This window comes from Microtus oregoni, unplaced genomic scaffold, assembly GCF_018167655.1.
Source record: "Microtus oregoni isolate MIOR12 unplaced genomic scaffold, Mior012 000022F_ref0000154, whole genome shotgun sequence".
Classification (NCBI taxonomy): Eukaryota; Metazoa; Chordata; class Mammalia; order Rodentia; family Cricetidae; genus Microtus; species Microtus oregoni.
The window spans coordinates 549,935-573,415 of record NW_024543081.1 but is presented as its reverse complement, the minus strand read 5'-3'; the positions used below and the strand labels follow the sequence as shown (position 1 = coordinate 573,415).

General features: G+C 40.8%; 1 protein-coding gene across 3 annotated transcripts in view; it reads right to left on the bottom strand.

Annotated features, from left to right (window-relative positions):
- Positions 1–3,959: 3,959 nt before the first annotated feature.
- Gxylt1 (glucoside xylosyltransferase 1) overlaps positions 3,960–23,481 on the bottom strand; it is a 39,684-nt gene continuing 20,162 nt past the window's right edge. For 2 of the 3 annotated variants that reach the window (XM_041672175.1, XM_041672178.1), the window contains 5 exons: positions 23,137–23,262; positions 19,700–19,951; positions 12,709–12,832; positions 12,197–12,369; positions 3,960–9,271 (listed from right to left, as the gene is read on the bottom strand). In XM_041672175.1, the coding sequence (XP_041528109.1) occupies positions 9,110–9,271; positions 12,197–12,369; positions 12,709–12,832; positions 19,700–19,951; positions 23,137–23,262 (837 nt within the window). In that variant the 3' untranslated portion in view covers positions 3,960–9,109. The remainder of the gene's footprint in view (positions 9,272–12,196; positions 12,370–12,708; positions 12,833–19,699; positions 19,952–23,136; positions 23,263–23,481) is intronic. The other variant, XM_041672176.1, reaches the window with a different exon arrangement.

Here is a 23,481-nt window from a genome sequence, read left to right as displayed (position 1 = left end):
GAGTCAAGTACACGTAACAGAAGCTTTGTCTTCGCACCCTCTGTTTGCTCTTGGCGTTCTGGAGACAGGATCCTTAATACAGAGACCTGAGAGGTGGTTTCAGTGGTTGAGAGTGTTCACTTATGGGACTGGAGAGATGGCTCAGAGGTTAAGAGCACTGCCTGATCTTCCAAAGGTCCTGAGTTCAATTCCCAGCAACCACATGGTGGCTCACAACCATCTGTAATAGGGTCTGGTGCCCTCTTCTGGCCTTCAGGCATACACACAGACAGCATATTGTATACATAATAAATAAATATTTTTTAAAAAAAAGAGTGCTCACTTATTTACGCCTTTAATCACAGCACTCGGGAGACAGAGGCAGGTGGATCTCTGAGGCCAGTCTGGCCTACAGAGGGAGTCTCTCTCTCTCTCTCTCTCTCTCTCTCTCTCTCTCTCTCTCTCACACACACACACACACACACACACACACACACACACACACTGTGCATAATTCCAGGTAAGTATGATTCCTTTTCTCAAACAACCTTGGAGTTACTTTTGTCTCCTGTACTGACATCCTTCCCTCGTCCCATTATTGCTTCTTACTTCCTATCACTTCCAGCCTGCTAGTCCTCTCCCCGTGTTTGACCTCCTCTCCCCACCCTATATCTCTTATTTCCCTGGCCTCTGCAGTCACTCCACATTGTATACTCACATTCGAAAATGTGAAGATGGAAACCTCAGACGAGAGACACTTCTCTTCATCTCACTCAGTATGACTTTTTGTAGTTCCAGCCACTTAACCCCAAATTTCAAGCATTCCATTGTGTACCTGTACCACATTTTCTTCATCTGTTTATCTGTTGACATTTAGGCTTGCACTTCCTGGTTATTGTGAATAGGGCAGCAGATAAACACGGCTGAGTATGCATCCTGATGTTAAGTCTTTGGACTTAGGGGTGGTCTAGCCGGGTCACAGGGTAGAGGACTGAGTCTCTGCACAGATGTGCCCTCTGACCAACACTCTTCCTTCACAAGCTCACCACCATTTCTGGTCAGTTGTTTGGGTGGTCTTAGACATTTTGACTGGGGGAGATGAACTCTCGAAGTTGTTCTAACTTGCATTTCCCTAATTGCTAAGGATGATGAACACCTTTTGAGGTATTTCTAGGCCATTGTTATCTCTTCTGTTGAGAACTGTTTTATATCCCTAGCCCATTTTTTAATTGGGCCATTTGTTTTCTTGACTATTTTTTGAGTCATTTGTATGTTCTGGATACTAATCCTCTGTCATATACAAAACTGGCAAAAATTCTCTCCCATTCTGTGGATGCCTACTGCTTCTTTCTTCTCCTCCTCCTCCTTCCACTTTTCCTCTTTCTCCTCCTCCTCCTCTCCCTCCTCTTCTCAGAAGGAGGAGGAAGCAGTGGTAGTGGTGTGTGTGTGTGTGTGTGTGTGTGGTGTGTGTGTGTGGTGTGGGTGTGTGGGTGTGGTGTGTGGTGTGTGTGTGTGTTGTGTGTGTGTGGTGTGTGGTGTGTGTGTGTGTGTGGTGTGTGTGTGTGTGTGTGGTGTGTGTGTGGTGTGTGTGTGTGTGGTGTGTGTGTGTGGTGTGTGTGTGTATGTATGTGTGTGTGTGTGTTGTGTGGTGTGTGTGTGTATGTATGTGTGTGTGTGTGGTGTGTGTATGTGTATGTGTGTGTATGTGTGTGTGTGTGGTTTGTGTGTGTGGTGTGTGTGTGTGGTGTGTATGTGTGGTGTGTGTGTATGTGTGTGTGTGTGTAAGTGTAAAAAATGTTAAGAGAAAAAAGAAGGGTAAAAGAATATTGGAAGTAGCAGACAGGGTACTTTTACAAAATATGGTTACAGCAACTTATTAATACTTACCAAGTAAATTTCCCTTTAATTTAGAACAATATACCATTTACTCATGCACATGAAGCACACAATAGCTCTACTCACAAATCAATGTTCGCTAAACTAAACGAGCTCTCACTAGACGAGAAAACTGCATAGTTACTCCTTCCTCTACTAAGCTAAATCATTACCTAACACTGGTAGCCCACCAGTTCCTATACTTGTATTAAAGACACTATCTAGAAATAACAGAAAGCTATAAAAATGAGGAAAACCGAATGCCATGCAACATGTGAAAGACAATGTATGATGCACGGGGGTTGTCATGACCATGTCTACATTTCACATGTGAAAGACAATGTATGAATGCACGGGGGTTGTCATGACCATGTCTGCATTTCACATGTGAAAGACAAGGTATGAACGCACGGGGGTTATCATGACCATGTCTGCATTTCACATGTGAAAGACAAGGTATGAATGCACGGGGGTTGTCATGACCATGTCTACATTTCACATGTGAAAGACAAGGTATGAATGCACGGGGGTTGTCATGACCATGTCTACATCACACATGTACATAGCACAACCAAGAAACAAAGAAAAACAAACACACCTAGGAGGGTACACACCTAATGCTCTGGGTGTACATGAATAAAAGAGGGCTTTCAATTTTTTATATGAATTTACACCAATTTATTTTTCAATGTTTTTAGATTTTATGCTTGTTTGACTGCATGCATTGTTTGTGCACCATATGTATGCAATAACCATGGGGAACAGAAGAGGGTGTCAGATCTCCTGCGGCTGTTGTCACAAATGGTGAGCCACCATGTAGGTGCTGGAAATCAAAACCAGGTACTCTGGAAGAGCAATCATCTCTCCAGTCCCTTCTTCACCAATCTTAAGGAATGTTTCAAGTCTTCTCAGAACCCCTTACATCATGATACTCCAGGTAACAGCCAACTGACCTGTGCCGTATAAGAAATAAAATACAGAAAACTGGACGCTTGGCTCTTAACATTACAGACTTACTAAAACAAAACCAGTCCCTGGCACAGTCAGGGCACTCTGCCAGAGATCTAGCTTTTAGTCCTTAGAATTATAGCAAGTCCTCACCAGTAAAATAAAATATGGTGTGCGCCTGCTCAGTAGCTACACCCCAAACCCTAGCCTCCTTCGCTAGCAACTTCACTCAGAACCCATGTGCTGGTTGCTCTCAGCGGCCATTCCTTTTCAGAGGGAAGTCATTTTTAAATCCAGGGGCAAACCTTCGTCTGGTGATGGAGATGAGGTACGAGCTTCTTGATGGTTTGCATTTGCTGAATTAGCCCATCAAAAACTGATCCTTCAGAGATTACTTCATTACACAGCCCAACTAGATTCTAACTGCTGTTCTCATTTATCTTTTTTTTTAAAACTTTAAGATTTATTTTAAGTGAGTGTTCTCTGCATGTATGACTTTATGCCAGAAGAGGGCATCAGATCTCACTATAGATAGATAGTTGCAAGCCACCACATACATGGTTGCTGGGAATTGAACTCAGGACCTCTGGAAGAGCAGCCAGTGCTCTTAACCACTGAGCCATTTCTCCAGCCCCCTTCTTTCCTTTTGGTGCAGGGAATTGAATATCACATTTTCTTGATACTGTGTGTGTATTTGTGGGATATGTTTGGCACATCTGCAGACCAAAAGGTTCATGTTGAGTGCCTTCCTCTGTCATGGGGCACTGTTTGTTTTGAGACCAGGTCTCATTGTGTAGCTCTAGCTGGCCTGGAATTATAGACAGGTTGGCATCCAACTCACAGAGACCCACCTCCATCTCCCGTGTCCTGGAATTTTAAAGTTGTGTGCCACCATATCCAGGTTTTTAAGACAGGGTCCCCCTGAGCCAGAGTTCACTGGCTGGACTAGCTGGCCAGCAAGCTCCAGGATCTAGCTGTAACCCTCAGCAGCACTGGGGTTATAGGTGTGCATCAGCATGCCTGGCTCTTAGGTGCTGGGGATCCTAATTCAGGTCCTCTGCAAGAGCACTAAGTGCTCTTAACTGCTGAGTCATCTGCTCAGTCTGTAAAATGGTTTTGCGTGGCAAAATAATTAAGACAAGTGAGAAAATCCAGTATTTATTGAGTACATATTTAGTAACAGCAATACAGTTTTTCAAGAAAAACCTGAGCTGAATCCCTCCCAAAACAGAATAAGGCATCTTCCAATATTGGTAAGCTAGCCCCCAAATCTATAATTTTATACTCTTTTTTAAGAATTTTCAAGATATAAAAGTCAGATATTTCAAGATATTCACATTATTATAAAACCAAAATAGTTTAAGGTAAAAGCGGTTTCGAGACAGTAATGTCTACGCAGCACGGTTCATCATGATGCTGTCTACACAGCACGGTTCATCCCAGTGCCTTCCTGTAGTTTCAGACAACTCTACACAGCACACTAATAGACTCATGCAAAACACCTGGCGGAAGCAAACACCAGTTCTGAATTCCAGCTCACAGACTGATCCAGCACTACAAACATCTCCGATGCAGCTCTCAAACGTCAATGGTAATTACTTAATATGACGGCATATTCTGCTCAGTTCTGAACAGATAGCAGTCTACAGCAATGCTACAAGCTATGGATTATTTTGTAACATCTCAGTATTCCCTGAAGAGATTTTATATAAAAATTGAAAACAGCTATTATAGTTTTTTAAAAAAAGTCCATTTATAACAGTTCAAATAGAAGTCCCCTACTGAACTATCATAGTAAAAATCAACTGAGTTTTTAAATGGTGTACGGGTATCACATTCTCTTAACTTTTAGGAGCTGTCACGGTGTGCTGTGCGTGTGAATATGCTCTCATAGCTCAACGGCACACATAACCTACACAAGACGGAGGCTCCAATCAGTCCTCAAGTTTGGTAGTAAAATATCTGGTATTCACAGTATTATTGAGAGAAATTCCCTACAAAGCTCCCAATTGTTTGAAATAACAATTTATAGAAAAATCTAAGGAAATCCCAATAGATACTTGCAATTATTAGTTAGTATGAGGTGACAAGTTTTCAAAAGTAAACCTGTCACTGATATGTATCAGCTGTAGACTGCCCAGGCCAATATGCTATGATACGATTTCCCATAGGTCCTTAATTACTATAGAATTAAAAAAGCACATTTTTAGCTTTTTTTGTTTGTTTTTTTGTTTATGGTTTTTTTTTGTTTTTGTTTTTTTCTTTTTTTTTGCTTTTTGAGACAAAATCTCAGGAAAGGCCACATTGGCCTTGAATGTACCTCACTGTCCCAAGTACTGGGTCGTGTGCTACCATGCCCAGTTTTAATCCTTATAGCAGCTCTTAGACAGCTGTCTTAAATCTATGTATCTTAGTTTTAAAAATCTAGCTTTAAAGAACAACAAACTTCAGAGCAAGTCAGCCAGGCTTTAGAAGACAATAAGAGTTGCTTTGGCAACGTAGAAAAGATGATTCCTGCGGTACTGGTCATCTCTGTCCACCTCCATTAATATCAAAATGTAGTAAGGCAATCATTAGTTAAGACACTTGAAATCACACATAACAAATGGATAACTGGCCCCGTACTTGGCATTATTGCACTCTATTTTTCTTCTCTATTTATTCAAAGAAACCAAAAACATTTTTTGGAAAAAGACAGCTCAACCATCTTTCTAAAACATCTCAGAAGCTCTGACTGTACCTGTATTATTTGTTACAATGTAAGCAACTGAAAAGGAAAATGAGTATCTTGAATTGTTTAGATTATTTTATGTGTGTGTTGCCTGTGTGTATGTGTGCTCCACATGTGTGTGGTGTCCACAGAGGTCAGGAGAGGATGTTGGATGCCTTGGAGTCGGAGTTATAGACAGCTGTGGACCATGTGGATGCTGGGAACACATGCTCATAACCATCGGGCCAACTCTGTCCTGACAATGAATATTGTTCAAGGTTTTGCTCTTACTGCTGCTACCATAGTCTGTCCTCCTGAATCCTCTCACAACAGTTCAACTGAGAACAACCTCACTGAGAAGTGAACAGACTGACCACTGGTCCGGCCCCTCAAGGCTTACTATTACCAGGGGCTAGGGAAAACCGCCACACCACATTAGACACAATGAAGCAGTTCCCTTCACAGCCTTCCTCCTCTGGGAGATGCTGAAGGACACCAAACAGAGAGCATGTGTGTTTCCACAGGTCCTGGCTCACAAATGGGGGCCCTGGGAGAGAACAAAGAATGCTGGGAACTGCTACTAAAGGACCAGTGAATAAAGTGATCAAGAAACCTGTCTGGTATCAATAAATCAAACCAGGCTGGCTCTGCTGTCCCCACCCAGAGACTCTAGGCAAGCACCGACCTAGGCAGGGGACTCCATGTTTCCCGTTTCCTCCACTTCTACTTCTCCATTTCCACTGTCGCTCCATCTTTCTGCTCGCTCAGCCTTCCGTCATTCTTCTACCCTTCTTTCCTTTCCTTTTTCTTCATTATTCATTTGCAACATCCTTCTCGTCTCTACTTTCTCTTCCTTAAAACACGAACCTTCCACATACCATCAGCAAGTCTACACTGGAGGATAAGTCAAAAGGCATTCAGCCTCGGGAGTCAGCCCTTGGTAAGCCAGCCTCCACCAACACCGGTGTGGCTACAGAGCTACCAAATTTCCTGCCATCACCTTCCCAAGCCTCCCTTCTTAGGCACTGTGTACAACAGCATGCACCTCAAGCCCAAGAAAAGGGAATGCAGGCCAGTTCCCAACCTGTTCTCGTCACTATACTGGTATTTGACAGGAGGCAAGTAGGAGCCAGGAGCAAGCAGTGTCAAAGACAAACAGGAGAGCTCACGAGCTCTCTTCTTCATAAGCAAACTGCATTTTCTTACAATATATTTTCTAGAGGTTTTCCAAATTCTTTTTATACAAGTGAAGTTTGACTACATTTTAGGGTCCTTTATACCACCTCAACCAACCACACTGAAGCCCATGGGGTGAGATTGCCAGCTACTGAAAAAAAATAAAATCTTAAGGAACTTATTCATATAAATCCCTATCTTGCCAATAACCCCAACTGCTTCCTCTATCCAAAAATGACACAACTTAGCAATTGTACCAATAACTGTGACCCCAACTTCAACCTTAAAGATGGAGACTACTTTGCAGTAGTTCCTAACCTCCTGGGATCAGACCCTTCTGAGGACTCGTTAAAAACAGAATCATCATCTCATGTGCACATCTGAAACAAGGATTGACTATGAGATGAAACCAAAGGCCAGCTGCCACTTTTGCTAGCTATGATGTAGTTACTGTAGTTACTTGTAATTATTGAAACATTCACTGCAGGGACAAAAAATGATGCCTGAGACATTAATGTAAGAAAAAGGAATATATGAAGTAAACATGGTAAGATACTGATCGGTAACAGATTTGAACAGTGAGTACCACTGTATGAGACTCTCAATTCCTTGTCATTTACTTTTTTGTAGTGCTGGCCCTTGAGCACACTAAGCAAGCACTCTCACTACTGAGCTATAATAGCCCTAGTCCACCTTCACACAATTTTTAATTTCTTCATCTAAAAAATTTTACCTCTTTATCTTCATTTAAAATTAATCTCTTCAAATTAAAAAATTCTTGAGACTCCTAGTTACAGTATATGTAGGCCATTTGTGTTTAGCAAGCACCCTCAGAGTATAGCCAAACTTCAGAGGATAGGTTCTCATTTCCCTAAGAAGCTAAACGTTAACACAGCTCACAGGTTCTTACTTTACCACGGCATTCCGCCAAGGACTCATGGCTGCTGCCCTCTGAGTCCATCTGTTCTAGAGGACTGAGCTGGCTCACAATCCCTCTTCTGGGCACAAAGCCACAAATACCTTTACTGTGTTTTAAACCTTCTCTCAGTATGTCTCTGGTTGAACTGCAGAAGTTAGGAAAGCTATAATGATCACTGCTTTTGAATATTCCACTGCAAAGGATACAGGATCTTCATAAATGATATGTTTCCTTCATAATTTTCCATTCTCCATGTAAGTATTAAAACCCAAGAGAAAAAGACAATAATCCAGGAGCACTGGGTAAGATGAGTTATGTACCCCTACACGAAACATGCTACCCATTCAGAATCAACAGTTACATTAGGGGTCAAGACAAGAAGGACAAGGGTAATGGTCCCCATTTTAAAAGGCAACTGTCTTCAATGGTATTCAAAACAGGAAATAGGCACATTAACCAAATCAAAACGATTTTTTTCTATAGCTAGATATAAAAATCCTCTTCCTCAGAACTGTCTTCCGCAGTTGTCTAATCTAAAGTAAGGCTCTGCATTTGCCTCGTGGAAAGGATCCTGGATGCACTTGAGGTAGAAGGAAAGTCTAAATGGACCACTTAATCTTACAGGCTTATAGACTTGGTCCGTTGCATTTCCCGCTAGCGCTACAATTAAGGTTCTCACTTTATTATCAGCATAATACATATTTGCTTCCAGAATGCCCAGTAAAGCTGCAATTTTTCACTTAAAGTGATTTCAAAAATGTCCCCAAATATCTTAGAGCTTAGGTTTGGCAAGACAGTTTAAAACATACAAAATAAAAAAAACTTTTCTCAACAGGCCCACACGTGTGCGCACACACAAACACACACACACACACACACACACACACACCTCCCCAAGTTTTCACTATTTCTCCCTCCTCATACAGCTAATTTCTAAATGTGCAGCTTACATAAAAACCTACAGATAATTTCAAACATGATTGTCACAAGACATTGTAGAAGAGAGATGAAATGTATGCGGGCACATAGATTGTCAATGGTTACATTGGTTACATCACATTTCTTAAGAAACAGAACTCTTCTGCCCCTGTAAACTTTGTCTCACACTTTAAAGTGAGGTTAGTGCTGACATAAAGTTACTGCTACACTCACAGCTTGAATGTCTCCACTGTGCTCGAGGTACATCTTCTCCCCCCACCCCCACCACTGTTTTTATTTACTTGATTCAAGAGCCAACACAGCTCGACGGGCCACACTGTTCAGTTTTCCTTAACACTGGAATGACACCAAGTAATGTTACAAAATATCAGAGACCAAAACTCTCTTCTCACTGGAGCCCAAGAGTTTAACTTATTCTTCATGGTATTGAATATAATGCTCTTCTAACTTCTTCAAAAGACGGTTATTCTGGAGACAGAAATGCCTTCCAAATCCTCCTCCCATGATTCCTTCACTTCAGATGCTCTACTACTTCGCCCATGTCGGTCAGCAGTCATGAAGAGTCACCTTTCCTTTGGTGGTGTGTCATAACGGCTTCTTATGCTTTTTGTCAGCTGCTTGATAAATATTTTGTATGTTTTCCCACAATATGTGTGAACTGTCTTCTGTAATTCCAGTTCTAAAGGTTTTAATAAGGAACGGACGGCATCATCTTCAAAAGAACACTAGAAAAGAAATACAACAGCAACAAAATAAATAAAAGGTTAATTTTTTTCAAGTTAAGTTCTTCAATCAGTTAAGTATTAACTATTAACAACTTCTATTATTTTCACATGAAGTCCACGCTCAATCAATATTTTCAATGAATTAAACAAAACTATTAGAGAAAGAAAGAGTCTGTGATGATGAATCTCTGAAGACAGAGGCATCTGAATACTTCAGAAAGGGGCAATGGAAAGGCATCCCAAGCCAAGGGAAGAACACATTCAAGAGCAGAAAAGATGCAGAGAAACTGGTAGAAAATGGCTAAGCTTTGTTATGGCACCTGGAGAAACTAATAAAAGCTAGGCTCATTGAAAGAATGGGGCAGGCTTTCCGTGCACGCCGTTCCCGTTCCTGAAAGGAACTCAGTGACAGTGCCGACAGTGGCCTAGAGCCTGGACATGAACACGATGGCCACAGAGCAGCAAGAGTGAAACTGTCCGCCTCCCAAAGAAGTTCAGCACTTACTGTTGTTTGGCATGACTCCAGAAGATCCACATGTTGGATTGGACCTTAGATCATGGTGATACTGGGAGGTGGTGGTATATTTAGGAGGTATCTAGTGGCAGGAAGTTAAATCACTGGGGACATTCCTTAGAAGGGGACACAGGACTGTAAGCACTTAATTCCTTTTCTTGCTTCCTCTGCTCAGCTCCCACCGTGATGTAACATTTTACCACAGGTAATGGGATCAGAGGACTATGAACTGAACTTTCTGGAACAGTGAGGAAAATCTTGATGGAGGAAGGTCATTGGTTAAATAAAAAGAAACTGCTTGGCCCTCATTGGTTAGAAGATAGGTGGGAGGAGTAAACAGAACAGAACACTGGGAGGAAGAGGAAGTGAGCTCAGACTCCACAGCTCTCCTCTCTGGAGCAGATGCCTCAGAGAGACGCCATGCTCCCAGCTCCCAGGCAGACGCATGCGATGAAGCTCCGACCCAGGATGGACATAGGCTAGAATCTTCCTGGTAAGCGCACCTAGGGGTGCTACACAGATGATTAGAAATGGGCTAAATTAATATGTGAGAATTAGCCTAGAAGAGGCTGGATAGAAATGGGCCAAGCAGTGATTAAATGAATACAGTTTGTGTGTTGTTATTTCGGGCATAAGCTAGCCAGGCAGCCGGGGTGCTGGGGACGCAGCCCCGCCGCTCTTATTACTACAAAATCTAATCTCCCTACACAGACACTGACAAACTTCAGGCATGTCTTTCTATAACGGAAAGTTTGTTAACACACTGCACACAAGGACCCAAGGATAAACACACCTGAGAACTGCTAAATACCACCTATGTTCCCAGGAGCTCTTAATGCACAACACTGTCTATAACTAAACCAGGAAACATCAGCTACATGCTGATAGTCCTAATAATTTTATGACTTTAGGAAGATGACCAGCTTCCATCTATAATGTACAACATATAAATCTTCAAGTGACACAGTGAAACACATTGCAGAACTAAGTGGAAATAATATGCATAGCTATTATTTCTAATAATAGAAATAACTAAACATGATCTAGTGTTTTCAACTATTTTCTATTTAAAAGATGGATGAGTCTTGAAAATAGAACATTTTACATGAAAGTCTGAACTTAGTGAAAACAAAAATCATAAATTTAATTTAAAATCTGAGAGAAATAAACCAAGATTATCCCTGGGGGGTAATTTCACCTAGAGGAAGAAACCAAAGCTACAAATCAAGCTGGTACTGCACTGGAAGCTACTTCCCTGCTGACTCAGCTTCAGCAGTGATAGAAGGTGTTATGTAGACTGATGGAAGAGATGCTGCCAACTACTGACCTGCTAGGCAAGATGTGCTCACTGGGGCAATAGTGACATGACCATTATGGGGTAATCAACTGCTCTCTGAGAGGATCTAAGGTTCACGCCACAGGAGAGTACTAACACCTAGTTGTTTGAGTGGAAGCATCACCCCAGTCCCTGGCATCCATATATCCAAATGGTGTGGGACAATGGTTTTACCCTGTAAAGATTCGTTTCTTGTACTTGTTTAATAAAATGCTGATTGGCCAGTAGCCAGGCAGGAAGTATAGGTGGGGTGACCAGGTGTGAAGCAGAGGCAGGGCAATGAGAAGGGAAGAATTCTGGGAAGAGGAAAGACACAGTCTGCAGTCATCATTCAGACACAGACAAGAATTGTGGGCTAATATAAGTTTTAAGAGTTAATAAGAAGCCTGAGCTAATAGGCCAACCAGTTTATGAGTAATATAGACCTCTGTGTGTTTCTTTGGGACCGAATAGCTGCAGGACCACGCGGGACAGAAATCTCTGTCATCATCCAAAGAGTTTGGAATGCTTGGGTGGAAGTTCCATCCCAAGCCTATAGAGAATGCCTACAGAGCATCAGAGTGCTCCCGCTTTGACGTGGCTTTCCATTTTAAACACTATTTCTCTTGTTGGACAGCCGCTGTTTAACAGATGGGCACCACTGGAAGGGCTGACTGCAGCAGGCACAGCCTGCACCCACAGTTCAGAGACAGCTTGGTCCTCAGTCATGCTGTTTCCAGCAGTCCCTGGTTAGGCTCCTCTCAGAAACTTATATAAATACCCTTATGATTTTATAAAGCTACAACCTTACTGATAAGAAAAGATAAAATGCAAAGCAAGAGCATCTGTATAATGGCTAATAAAAAAATATCCATAGTCTTACTAAAAACATTGCAGATTTTAGGAGTCAAGAGGATATTATATACAATTTGTGTTCAGCAATGTGCAGAGAGAAAGAGAACCTATAACAAAACACAAAGCCAAATTTTGGAAGCTGATGACCTTACAACACAGGAAAAGGAAATCCTTCACATTGTATGTGCAATCTTCATAACACTGTAAATTTAAGTGACAACTTCAGGAGAGCAAACCTTACATTTCTTAGTGCTTCATACATAGCTCTGAATGCTGGCTGCTTGTCGTCATGGTAAACACCTCTGTTTCCATGAAGAATGAAGACTCCTTCCTCTTCTGCTTCTCGGCAGTTGCTTCCATATATACAGTGATCTGGTCGATAATTCCATTGACACGGAAAAACAAAAAGGCTTTCTACAATAAAGAAAAGCCCAATGATAGGAAAGCGATAAAGCACAAAATAATTTACAGAATTAACACTTGCAAACATTTTTGCTTAAAAATTATTCTTGATATTTAGATTTAATATTCAAGTCTAATTCTGCCTCAAATGAAAATACTGACAACTGTTAATAAGTGGAAAACTCAAACAAATTTGTTTCCTGTGGTAGCAAGGATTGACCTGAGGGCACTGTATTTGCTAAGCAAGCATCTCCCAGGGAGCTAGCCCCAGCCCACTGTTTCTTGCTTCCTGATTTTTAATCTGTGATTGTTTTTACAAATACAAAGAATTAAAGGAATTTAGATGATTACCTGGATTATGAAAAAACATGATATTTAACAGATCTTGATCACCCCACGTGATGTTTAGTTTGTACTTTTTAAGCAATGGCATAAGTATGTCGCCCCACTGCAGCCGTGCGGTTGTCATATCATTCTGTTGATAAAAGCATTGAACAGTCTCAGCATTCAGGGTTAAGTGGTAGCATGGCCGCTCCCATTCTTCCCTTAGCAACCATTACAAATCCACAAAGAGAAAGGAAAACTCCTCTGCTACAAAACTATGTGTCATTTATTACCCTAAAATGTGAGGAGGGCTGCCAGTATGAGACGGGAAGGCAGCACAGAAGGAAGAAACAGCAGGGACAGAACTGAGACCGACAAAAGACAGCAAGGAAAGGAAAGGAGGATGACAGCTCAACCACATCTTCATCTTAAGGGAAGGCCTATGAAAAGTGGTTTTTGTTCCGTTTTTTGGAACAAGGTTTTGCTATGTAGCCCAGGGCTAACCTCAAATTCATCATCTTCCTGCCTGTCTCTGGAATGCTAAGATATAAACTGCACCATCACACCACCTTGGAAAGTCCGTAGCTTGGTAAGGCAAGGATGCTGAGGACACACATCACTGGTGCCCTGTCTGGGGTTCATGCCTCCCCAGGGAAAAATTCCATAGCAACCCATCCTTCACTGAGGCATTCTGTGATAGTCTTGTAATGTATTCTCTTCAGATAGTGGGGGACTACTGTACCACAGTACACAAAATTCATTAAGTTTTCTTTCTTTGATCTTTATTTCCCACCCACTTCAATCTAATTTTTGTCAAGTTTATTGCTTTTTTTGAACACACAACCTTATGTGTTCCAGGCTGACCTCAAACTCATAGCCTCAAACCTCTTGCTTCTCTCTGCCTCCTAAATGCTGGGGAAGCAGTTTTTTAGTGTTAAAGCTTTATTTGTATTATTTGATTGATTAATTTTCAATGATTTCTTTAAACTAAATTATAAAAGAAACAGTAGTCCTGGTGCCAAAAAAAAAAAAAAAGTTCCAGCCAGACACTGGTAAGAGCACTTCTTACCACGTTCCATCAGGTTCAACCCCAACTGTAACACAACACATAGATACTACACCTGAGGCCATTTTAAGGACATAGTCTTCACTTCATCACAGAATGTACGCGTGTGTGTGTGTACATGTGCATGAATACACATACATGTGTGCACATACATAATACATGAATGTGTGTACATATAACTAATACATAAATATACAATTAAAGTAGATATTCACAACAGGACACAGAAATGACAATAAACTATATGAAAAGATTTTCAAGGAGCTGGGGAGATGGGTCAGCATCTAAGAGCACTTGCTGCTCAAGAATGAGAACTTTAGTTCAGATCCTCAGTATCAATGTAAAAAAGTTATGCCCAGGGCCCTGGTGGGTCAGGAAATGGGAAGATAACTTAGGTTTGCTGGCCATCACCCAAGCAAGCCAAGGACCAATGAGAGCCTGACTCTGGAGAGTGACAGGGCAGGATGCCTGCTGTCTGATGACTATCCTGTAAGCTTAAGAGCCTTAAGCTTCAGAACAGCTGTGGTCACATGCACAATCAGCCATGTCAACTGTCATATCCATCATAAAAATACATGAGGATAGTACGAGCACTTTAGCCGAGACTTCCTCTGCTCACCTCTGAGCCATTTATATATAATTAATTCTGCACCCAACCTTGAGGTCTCAGGAAGTCTTAGTGTATACAGGAGGTGGCAGGTTAACTAAACGGAATCCCACACGTGTAGCTAAGAGGAAGTTGTCATCTGTGCTGGGTGAGATTTTTCTGGTGGTACAATTGTTAGGAGTAATCCACTCTTTGGTAAAACAAACAAGCTCTATACCATGCTCTATAAGCAAGCCAAATAAAGTGTGGCTCCCCAAGTCTGATCTAGTGACATCATTGTGCTATGGTTTGTCATCAAAGTCATTTTAAGGAAGAGGTGGACATTTATCTTCCCAGGAAAAGTTCCTGAAACAACAAAAGATAAACCTTGCACTCATGAGGTAGAAATAAACAGATCAAAACACTTCCACAAGGCAACACATGGCACGGAACAGAATGCATACAAAGAAAGTATTTTCTGTTTCTCTAATAAATAAGAGATGTTAAGTAACATGCTCATCATTTTCTAAGAAAAAGGAAAGATCTGTGTGTGAGATGGTGCAAACCTGTAACCTCAGTACTTGAAATCTGAGACCACACCTAAACCACATAAGGTCATATAGAGACCCTGTCTCAAAAAAGAAAAAGGCTGGAGAGACAGTTTGGTCATTAAAAGGTCACAACCAAAAAGAGAAAGAACTGGGAAGATGGTTTAATGGGTAACTTGTCACACAAGTATGAAGATCAGATTGCACATCCCCAGGAGGTAGACAAAAGCAGGCACGTGTGGCAGCTACCTGTAATCCCAGTACTTGGGAGGCACAGAGGCTCCCTGGTGCAAGGAAGCCCAGGCATAACTGGTGAGCTCCCAGGGAGACATCAACTTTAGGCCGTTGCATGTACATATGTACGTACATACATACATGTAACATATATGTGTGTATGTATTTAACACACATGCATATACATGTAAAAAACAAAGACTCAACATTGCAAATATGATCAGGACACAAAATCTAAGTATATATTAATAGTTTAACCAATAGGGCATCACTGCTTACCAAGCAGGGATATAAAGAACAAAAATGAATTTTTATTGTTTTAATTTTTAAGTGTTACTATGTAGCAGACTGGAACTGCACAGTCATAATGCCAAGAACAGGTGTCAGCCATACAAACAGACAATTCAAATATGGTTTCCACTATAAACAAGTACTCTTCTGGTTGTATGGGACAATCTGGGAAGTGACTGCAAGTCAAACGGTAAAGAATGATTGATGATCTGTGCCCAAAGTTATTGAACAGGGGGAACCAAGGCAATATTTGCTACAGATAGAGATAGAAAAACTATGTAGAAAAATATCCACATTTAAAAACTTTTAATATATTTAAAATTTTTATTACTTATATGTATGGGTGTTTTGTTTGCATGTTTGTCCATGTACCATGTGTGTGCCTAGTGTCTATGGTGGCCAGAAGAGGGCATTGGATCCCCTAAGACTGGAGTGACAGACAGTTGTGAGCTGCCATGTGGGTGCTGGGAATTGAACCCAGGTCCTCTAGAGGAGTTGACAGTGCTCTTAACCATGGAGCCATCTCTCCAGCACCTTAATATTTTTATTATGTGTGTCTGTGTGTGTGAGTTCAGGTACCCGCATAGGCCAGAGGTGTGAGACCCCCCTGGAGTTAAAGCTGATTGTGGGATGCCTGAAGTGGGTGCTGGGAATTGAACTTGGGTCCTCTGGAAAAGCAATATGTGCTCTTAACTGCTGAGTCATCTCATCAGTCTGGGGATTTTTTTTAAAGGGTCTTGTTATATAGCTGAGGTTAGCCTTGAACTCTAGATCCTCTCATGTTCACTTCTTGAGTACTAAGGCCAGAGTCGTGCAACCACCATGTGCTTGGGTTAAGAAAATACTCAATTATGGTTTGTGGCTGAAGAGATCAAATTAGATGGAAGTATGTTGTTAATATTATTAAAATTTGCTTGCTATGAAAAAAGAAAGAAAAATATGCACGAGAAAATACATTTTAAAATTAAGTAAATTCTATAAGACCATCTGAGCAAGTTCATGCACAATACTGAAGAACAATGGGATTGTGTCCCTAAGTGTAAAGGAGCTGTGTGAACACTCGGACTGTGAATGTAGTCAATTCCATCCACATAGTTACACATGCTCAATCTACTCAGCTCTTTCTCTGTAAAGCCATTAGTGCACACAATAAAACATTTCATCAGGCTGGAGGGATGGCTCAGCAGATAAGAGCACTTGCTGCTCTTGAAAAGGACTGGAGATCAAGTCCCAGAAGCTTACAACTACCTATAACTCTAGCCCAAGGGGATCGGGAAGCCTTCTGGTTTATATAAACATGGTGCACACATAGTCAGAAGCAAACAGAAATAAAGATATAAATAAATCTTCTTAAAAGAAAAAAGATATAAAAGTTTAGAAATTATTTAAATTTCTATATCCTCACCTCTAGCTGGCTTAAGACATGCCAAAAGAAAAGGGGGAAGGGGGAGACAGGATCTACTCAGGTGGTTAAGAGTGAACGTCAAGGAAATAACAGATAAACTGAGAGCAGTCATGAACTTGAGCTACATAGCCCAATTAAAAATCAAAGTGTTAAATTATTTCCACAGTTGTTTTTTTTTAAAAAAATACTAAACTCATAATTCTACAAGGCTCAAATGCAGCTGGTGAGAAGCCCCATAATTCTTAGCAGATAATCTTACAGCACCATCTTCTGGCATGATATTACCAAGCACAGTTTGGCACATGGAATAGCAATCATCTGTTATGTTGGCTCCACAAAAAAAAAAAAAAAAAAAAAAAAAAAAAAAAGCTTTATGCTCCACAAATAGTAAATATTCAAAGCATAAGTGCAAACTAAACAAAATATTAATTACTAAGCAAGAGCAGATGCAACTGTGATGGTTATTCTTCGTGTCAATTTAACTACACCTGGAATTAACTAAAACCCAAGCACCTGTGAGGAATTTTTCTTAATTAAATCATTTGTAGTGGGAAGACCCACCTTTTAACTGGATCTCCTGAGGTAGGAAGATCCACCTTTTATCTGGTTCACACTTTCTGCTAGCAGCCTATAAAAGGACATGGAAGAAGGAAACTCTTGGCCCTCTGCTTGCTTGCCCTCACTCTCGACGGCAAGTCCATTCCTTCACTAGCATGAGAGTCTACTTCTTCAGCATTCCAAGGCACAATGAAGACCAGCTGACACATCCAGCCTTCTGTTGGTAGATAGCCACTGTTGGACTAGCAGGACCACATCCTGTAAGCCATTCCAGTAAGTCCCATATGTATATATATGTGCATACACACACACATGCACACACATATTGAAAATACATGTTTTCCCCCCATTCTATCAGTTCTGTTCCTCTAGAAAACTCGACTAATACATCAACAGAACACTGATTGCATTCATTCAGTTCTGGGAGACAAAGTAAATTTAAAAAAAAAATCCAGATCTTTGTAAAGACCCAGAAAATGGAACGCTAAAAAGAACAGTTTAAGTGATGGATAAGAGAATAGTGTGATACACACTACAGATTCTAAGATGGAAAGGCTGGCATACAGTGGTGACACCAACAAGCGGTACTTTGGCCATACTTAAGAAAAAACTGGCACAGACATGGGGGTACACAACTTTAACCCCAACATTTTGGAGGCAGAAGGAAGTGGGAAGATGCCTGGTCTACATAGCAAGTTGCAGAATAGCCAGGAGTACAGAGACACCCTGGCTCAAAACAAAACAACAAAAGAAAAAACTACATAACATAAAGATTTAAACAGATGTGTAGAAGGGAAAAATAATGCAATTTTGATCTGCCAGAAGCCACAGAAAAATATTTGAAAAAAATAATTGCGAAATATATATGACTCCTAAAACCCCTTAAATTAATTTAATCCTACCTAGATATAACAGAATAGGCACTGGAGGGAAGTCTGTGTTTTCTCAGAAGTTCTTCTTTTTAATTGGTTTCACCTAATATTTAAAAATTTGCCTAATTTTTAAGTTATGTGTATGTGCCCAAGGAATGTATGTGATGTGTTCTTTGTTGATGCAGTTACCTGTGAAGGACAAGGGAGGGCACAGGATCCCCTGGAGTTAGCTCCAAACCACCATTCAGATGACAAATACCCTGAGAGATTTAAAACTCACTCCAGGTCACTGAACTACTATGGTGCCAAAGTTAGAGTCAGATGGACAGGCTGCAGAATCTATGTTGATAACCAAAACTCTGCCTGAATGTCACTTCAGATTCAAGTTCTCTATGCTTACCACTATAAAATGATGACAGCTTCCTGCAATCAAAGTCTGCAAGATGGCAGTACTTGTTGGTACACTATTTTACTTCATCATAAGAAATACCATCTGATATGGCCTACTTGAATTTGCCACTAAATAACATTATGAACACATTTTTATCCAATTATCCTAAACAGCTTAGTATCTGTCCACCTCATACGTGTGTGTATACACGATTATATTGTGTGTGTGTGTGTGTGTGTACACATATATATATTTGGGGTTGACAGAGTGCCTTAACTATGTAGTTCTGGCTGGCAAAGAGATCTGCCTATCTCTTCCTCCTGAGTGCTAGAATTAAAGGTGTGTATCACCACATCTGGAGACACACCACACACACATATGCACGCACACGCAATATACTTATTTTTATTTTATGTGTTTTGCTTACAATCACCCATGTGACTGCCTGGTGCCCTTAGAGACCAGAAAAGGCATCAAATACCCTGGAATTAAGAGTTACAGTTGTGAGCTGCCTGCCACAGATGCTGGGGACAGAATTTGGGTCTCTGCGAGAACAGCAGATATACTTAACAACTGAGCCAACTATGTACGAGCCTTAAATCTATGTATTTTTTAAAACATCTGCTTCAGGCCGGGCGATGGTGGCGCACGCCTTTAATCCCAGCACTCGGGAGGCAGAGGCAGGTGGATCTCTGTGAGTTCGAGACCAGCCTGGTCTACAGAGCTAGTTCCAGGACAGGCTCCAAAGCCACAGAGAAACCCTGTCTCGAAAAATCATAAAAAAAAAAAAAAAAACATCTGCTTCATTTTTACTTATGTGTATGTGTATTTGTATGTGCCTGCAGAAGACAGAAGAGGGCCTCCGATCCCTGGAGCTGGAGTTACAGGCAGGCAATAGTGAGCTGCCTACTGTAGATCCTAAAACCTCATCACTGTCCATGTAGGAGCTCTTAATCACTGAGTATCTGTCTCTCCAGCCCCTACATTAGTTTTGGACTTAAGGAAAACAAATGGTTCCAGGAGAAAGGGAAGCTGTAATCAACCACCCTGCACGTGCACCGAGTTACCTTAAAGTACTTCCTCCGCATCCGTGTCATGTTCATCAGCATCACTCCAGAGTTCACCCCGGTCTTCCCGTAGTACGGGTGCCGAGCAAAGCGATTATACCATCCTATTCGAGGTTCCTCATGCTCGGGGGCCATCGCAGCGATTTGTGTGGAATTAAATTTCTTTAGTAATGACCAAATATCATCAACAGGTCGTAAAAAAAGGATATCAGTGTCAACATAGAGTAGTGAATCAATTTCTTTCAGGATTAGCTATGAGGAAAGATATTTGAATTAGTTATAAATATATCTTTTTAATAAAAGCATAGTAATAGAAATTACACCTAAGAAATAAGTCAGTTTACAATGTTTTAAGATAATTTTTTCTGAAATGTCATTTCTAATTAGTACATTGCTAATTTTTTCACCAATTTTTAGAAAAGCTAGAAAAACAATAAAAACCCTTTTGGGTTTCTGCCTGTTTGCGTTCACTCTTGTTAGCAAGTTTATCTATTCTGCTGTGGAGGCAAAACTCGACTGGTGTTAAAAACCCACTTCTTGAGGATTCCAATGCAGACTGAAGACCAGCTGAGGCATCCAACCTTCCTGACTGAACAGCTACTTGATTCTTGGTATTTCTAACAGTAGACAGCCGTTGTTGGACTTGCCAGATCACAGGCATACGTCACTCTAATAAATCTCTTTTTAATATACACAGATTTACTCTACCAGCTCTGTTCCTCTAGTTAACCCAGACTAATACACCTGGCCTCCAATATATAACCCAGGCTAGACTTGAGCTTCCTGGGCTCTTACTGCCTCAGCCTCCCAAGGAATGCTGAATCATAGACCCTGAACATTACACTAGCCCACGATTTGCTTTTTTATCAGTAGTCTGCTTCTGTGCGGAATGTACATCTGCTTACAGGTTAGCACTCTTAGAAGACTACAAAGACACCACTTAGAACTTCAAGTTCAAAACCAGGCCTGGTGGTATGGGCCCTACAGCCCATACCATGTATTCAAGAGGCTGATATAAGAGGATTCTGAGTTGAAGGCCAGTTTGGGTAATTTGGGAGAGATTCTATCAACATAAGTAAAAAGATTTTGAGTACAGTTCAGTGGTGGGGAGAATCTGTAAGAGAAAAGACTGTACACACTCAAAACAATTCTCCTTGAACTTTTATTTTCAGTAACATATACCTGTCTAATGTTCTCTCTCCAATCAAACAATAAGCTCCATGAAAACATGAAGCCTGTATCTTCACAGTTTATTCCTGTGCACCCAACACTTAAGCTGACTGGGAGAAACTATCCATACTTACATATTAAATAGCTGTGACATGACACTGGGAAAACTCAATGTAAGATTCATATTAAGCCAGGCAGGGTGCATACCTTCAATTCCAGCAATCAGGAGGTAGGGGCAGGTGGGTTCCTGAGTTCAAGACTAACCAGATCTACATATTGAGTTCCAGATCAACCAGGACTAAACATTGAGACCCTATCTAGAATAATAAACAAACAAGTAATGATGATAATAATAAGGTTCATATTAAAAGCTTAAAAAGTCTAAAACATCTTAGGATTTTCCTCATTTGTCTCTTAACAGCAGAAGCAAAAACTGAGAAAGATTCTAGGATCCAAATTTTTTAAGTATAGCCTCAGAGATCTCTGTGAAGCCAATGTGACTATCAGAATTCTAACATGAAAGCTGGCCTTGTGACCCAGCACATGGAAGGCTAAAGAAAGAGGATCACCTACAGTTTGAGACAAGCCTAAAGCAGGAGACATTTCAAAACAAACAAACAAACAAACAAAAAACTCAAACAGCCTGGCTGGAAAGATGACTCAGTAGTTAAGACTGCTTCCTGTTCTCACAGAGGGCTTCAATTCAGTTCCCAGATGTGGCAACTCACAACCACCTGCAACTCCAGCCCCAGAGAAGCTAATGTCCTTTTCTGGCCTCCAAAGGCACCTACATGTACACACACACACACACACACACACACACACACACACACACGCATGCACGCACACACGCACACCAAGAAAACAAAACAAAGCAAAACAATAAACATTAAAAAAATATTCAAATGAAAATAATCACAACTTAAATTTATAATTGATATGCTTGGGCATGATAAACTATAATCATAATTTACTCGGGTGGTTTTTGACCACTTTAACAAGCAACTGAAGATTTTTCCCTATAATTCATATATTTTCCAGGAACTTATGTCTTTTATTTTACTTTTTGGGAAATGAGGTCTATTATGTATCACTGACTGTCTGTATCTCTCTGTGTAAACCAGGCTGGCCTTGAAACCCCAAAGATCCCTCCTGCCCCTAACTCACATGCGGGGATTAAAGGTGTACACCACTCCTCCTGGCAAACTTACACTTTTAACATCAGCATTTGTATTACCATAAGCATTTCTTATTTATTTTTAAACTGAATATACCGTAAGAATTTTAAACATTAAGAGCTGGAAAAACTACTGTAGTTTTTAAATTTTAAGTGAAATCGACTCAAACTCCGGGTAACTTTAGCCTGGGGTTTATTACCAAAATCACCAAAGAAGAGCTCTAGTAAGCAAATGGCTCCCACTGTCTCTGAGCTCTCCTGCCTTATAGCTGGGTAACTGATTCAAGATCACTTAGGAAAGGGAAGCAAACTGGCCTAACACAGAAATGTCATCAGTGACAAGCTGTGGGTTCAGCAGGGGCCTGCAGGTCACATACCCTACCAAGACCTGGTAAGTATTTCTTCTCATGGCTAAAACAGCCCACAGCAACTATGTGTAAGAAACGCTGTTTCAATAGAAATTACCAAAAAAAAAAAAAAACAAACAAAAAACAAAACAAAACAAAAAAACCCTCTGTGTTTCTCGGTGTTGAGAATCAGCTCTACCACTGAGCTAAATCTAAAGCCCCAAACTTTTCACCCTTCTGGTCTTTATTATAGCCCTGACTTGTTCTACGGAAACTTTCTTCTCTTGTTTGACAGGCACCTTTGTTTACTTAAAGAGGTGTAAGTGTAATTATCCAGAAACTCTTCTATGGTAGTGTGAAATGAAATGCCCCTGTAGGCATGGATTTGAATGCTTGGTCACCAGGGAGTGCACTAGTTGGAGGTGTGGCCCTGGAGGAAAAAATGTCTCCTGAGGTGGGCTTTGAGTTCCAAATGTTCCAGTCAGGACCAGTGTCTCTCCTCCTGCTGCCTTCCTCTTCAGCACCAGGTCAGACTGTATGCCAGCGTGCTTTCCTTCATGACAACAAAGGATGAAACCTCTGAACCTGTCAGCTGGCCCCAATCACTGTTTTCCTTCATAAGAGCGGCCATGGACACATGTCTCTTCACAGCCATAGAACACTAACCAAGACATCATTGTATAAAACTAAGCTTCAAGTTTAAAATAGAAAGAAAGTACATACTGGGAGAGAAAACAACTCACCGGCAAGAACAGCCTCTGGGAAGCACAGGGCTTAAAGAGCTTCTTCCACTCCACGGCGCTGTCGCTCGGGAAGGTGATAGGGTACAAAGTATAGTTAAATCTTTGTAGAAATGACCAGCTATCAAGCTAAAAATACAATAAGGAAGTAAAGTTAAAATCATAAACCAATATAGATTTGTTTTACTTTCAACCTTCTCTGTAACATCGTAAACCAACAGCTACAAAACAAAAATGCTAAAACTTACAACCACATTTATGTTACACAGTTAAAAGATTCTTTTCCATTACTTCCTTCATTTCCGATTCAAATCTTAAAGTTCAATGATATGCTACAAACACTTTACT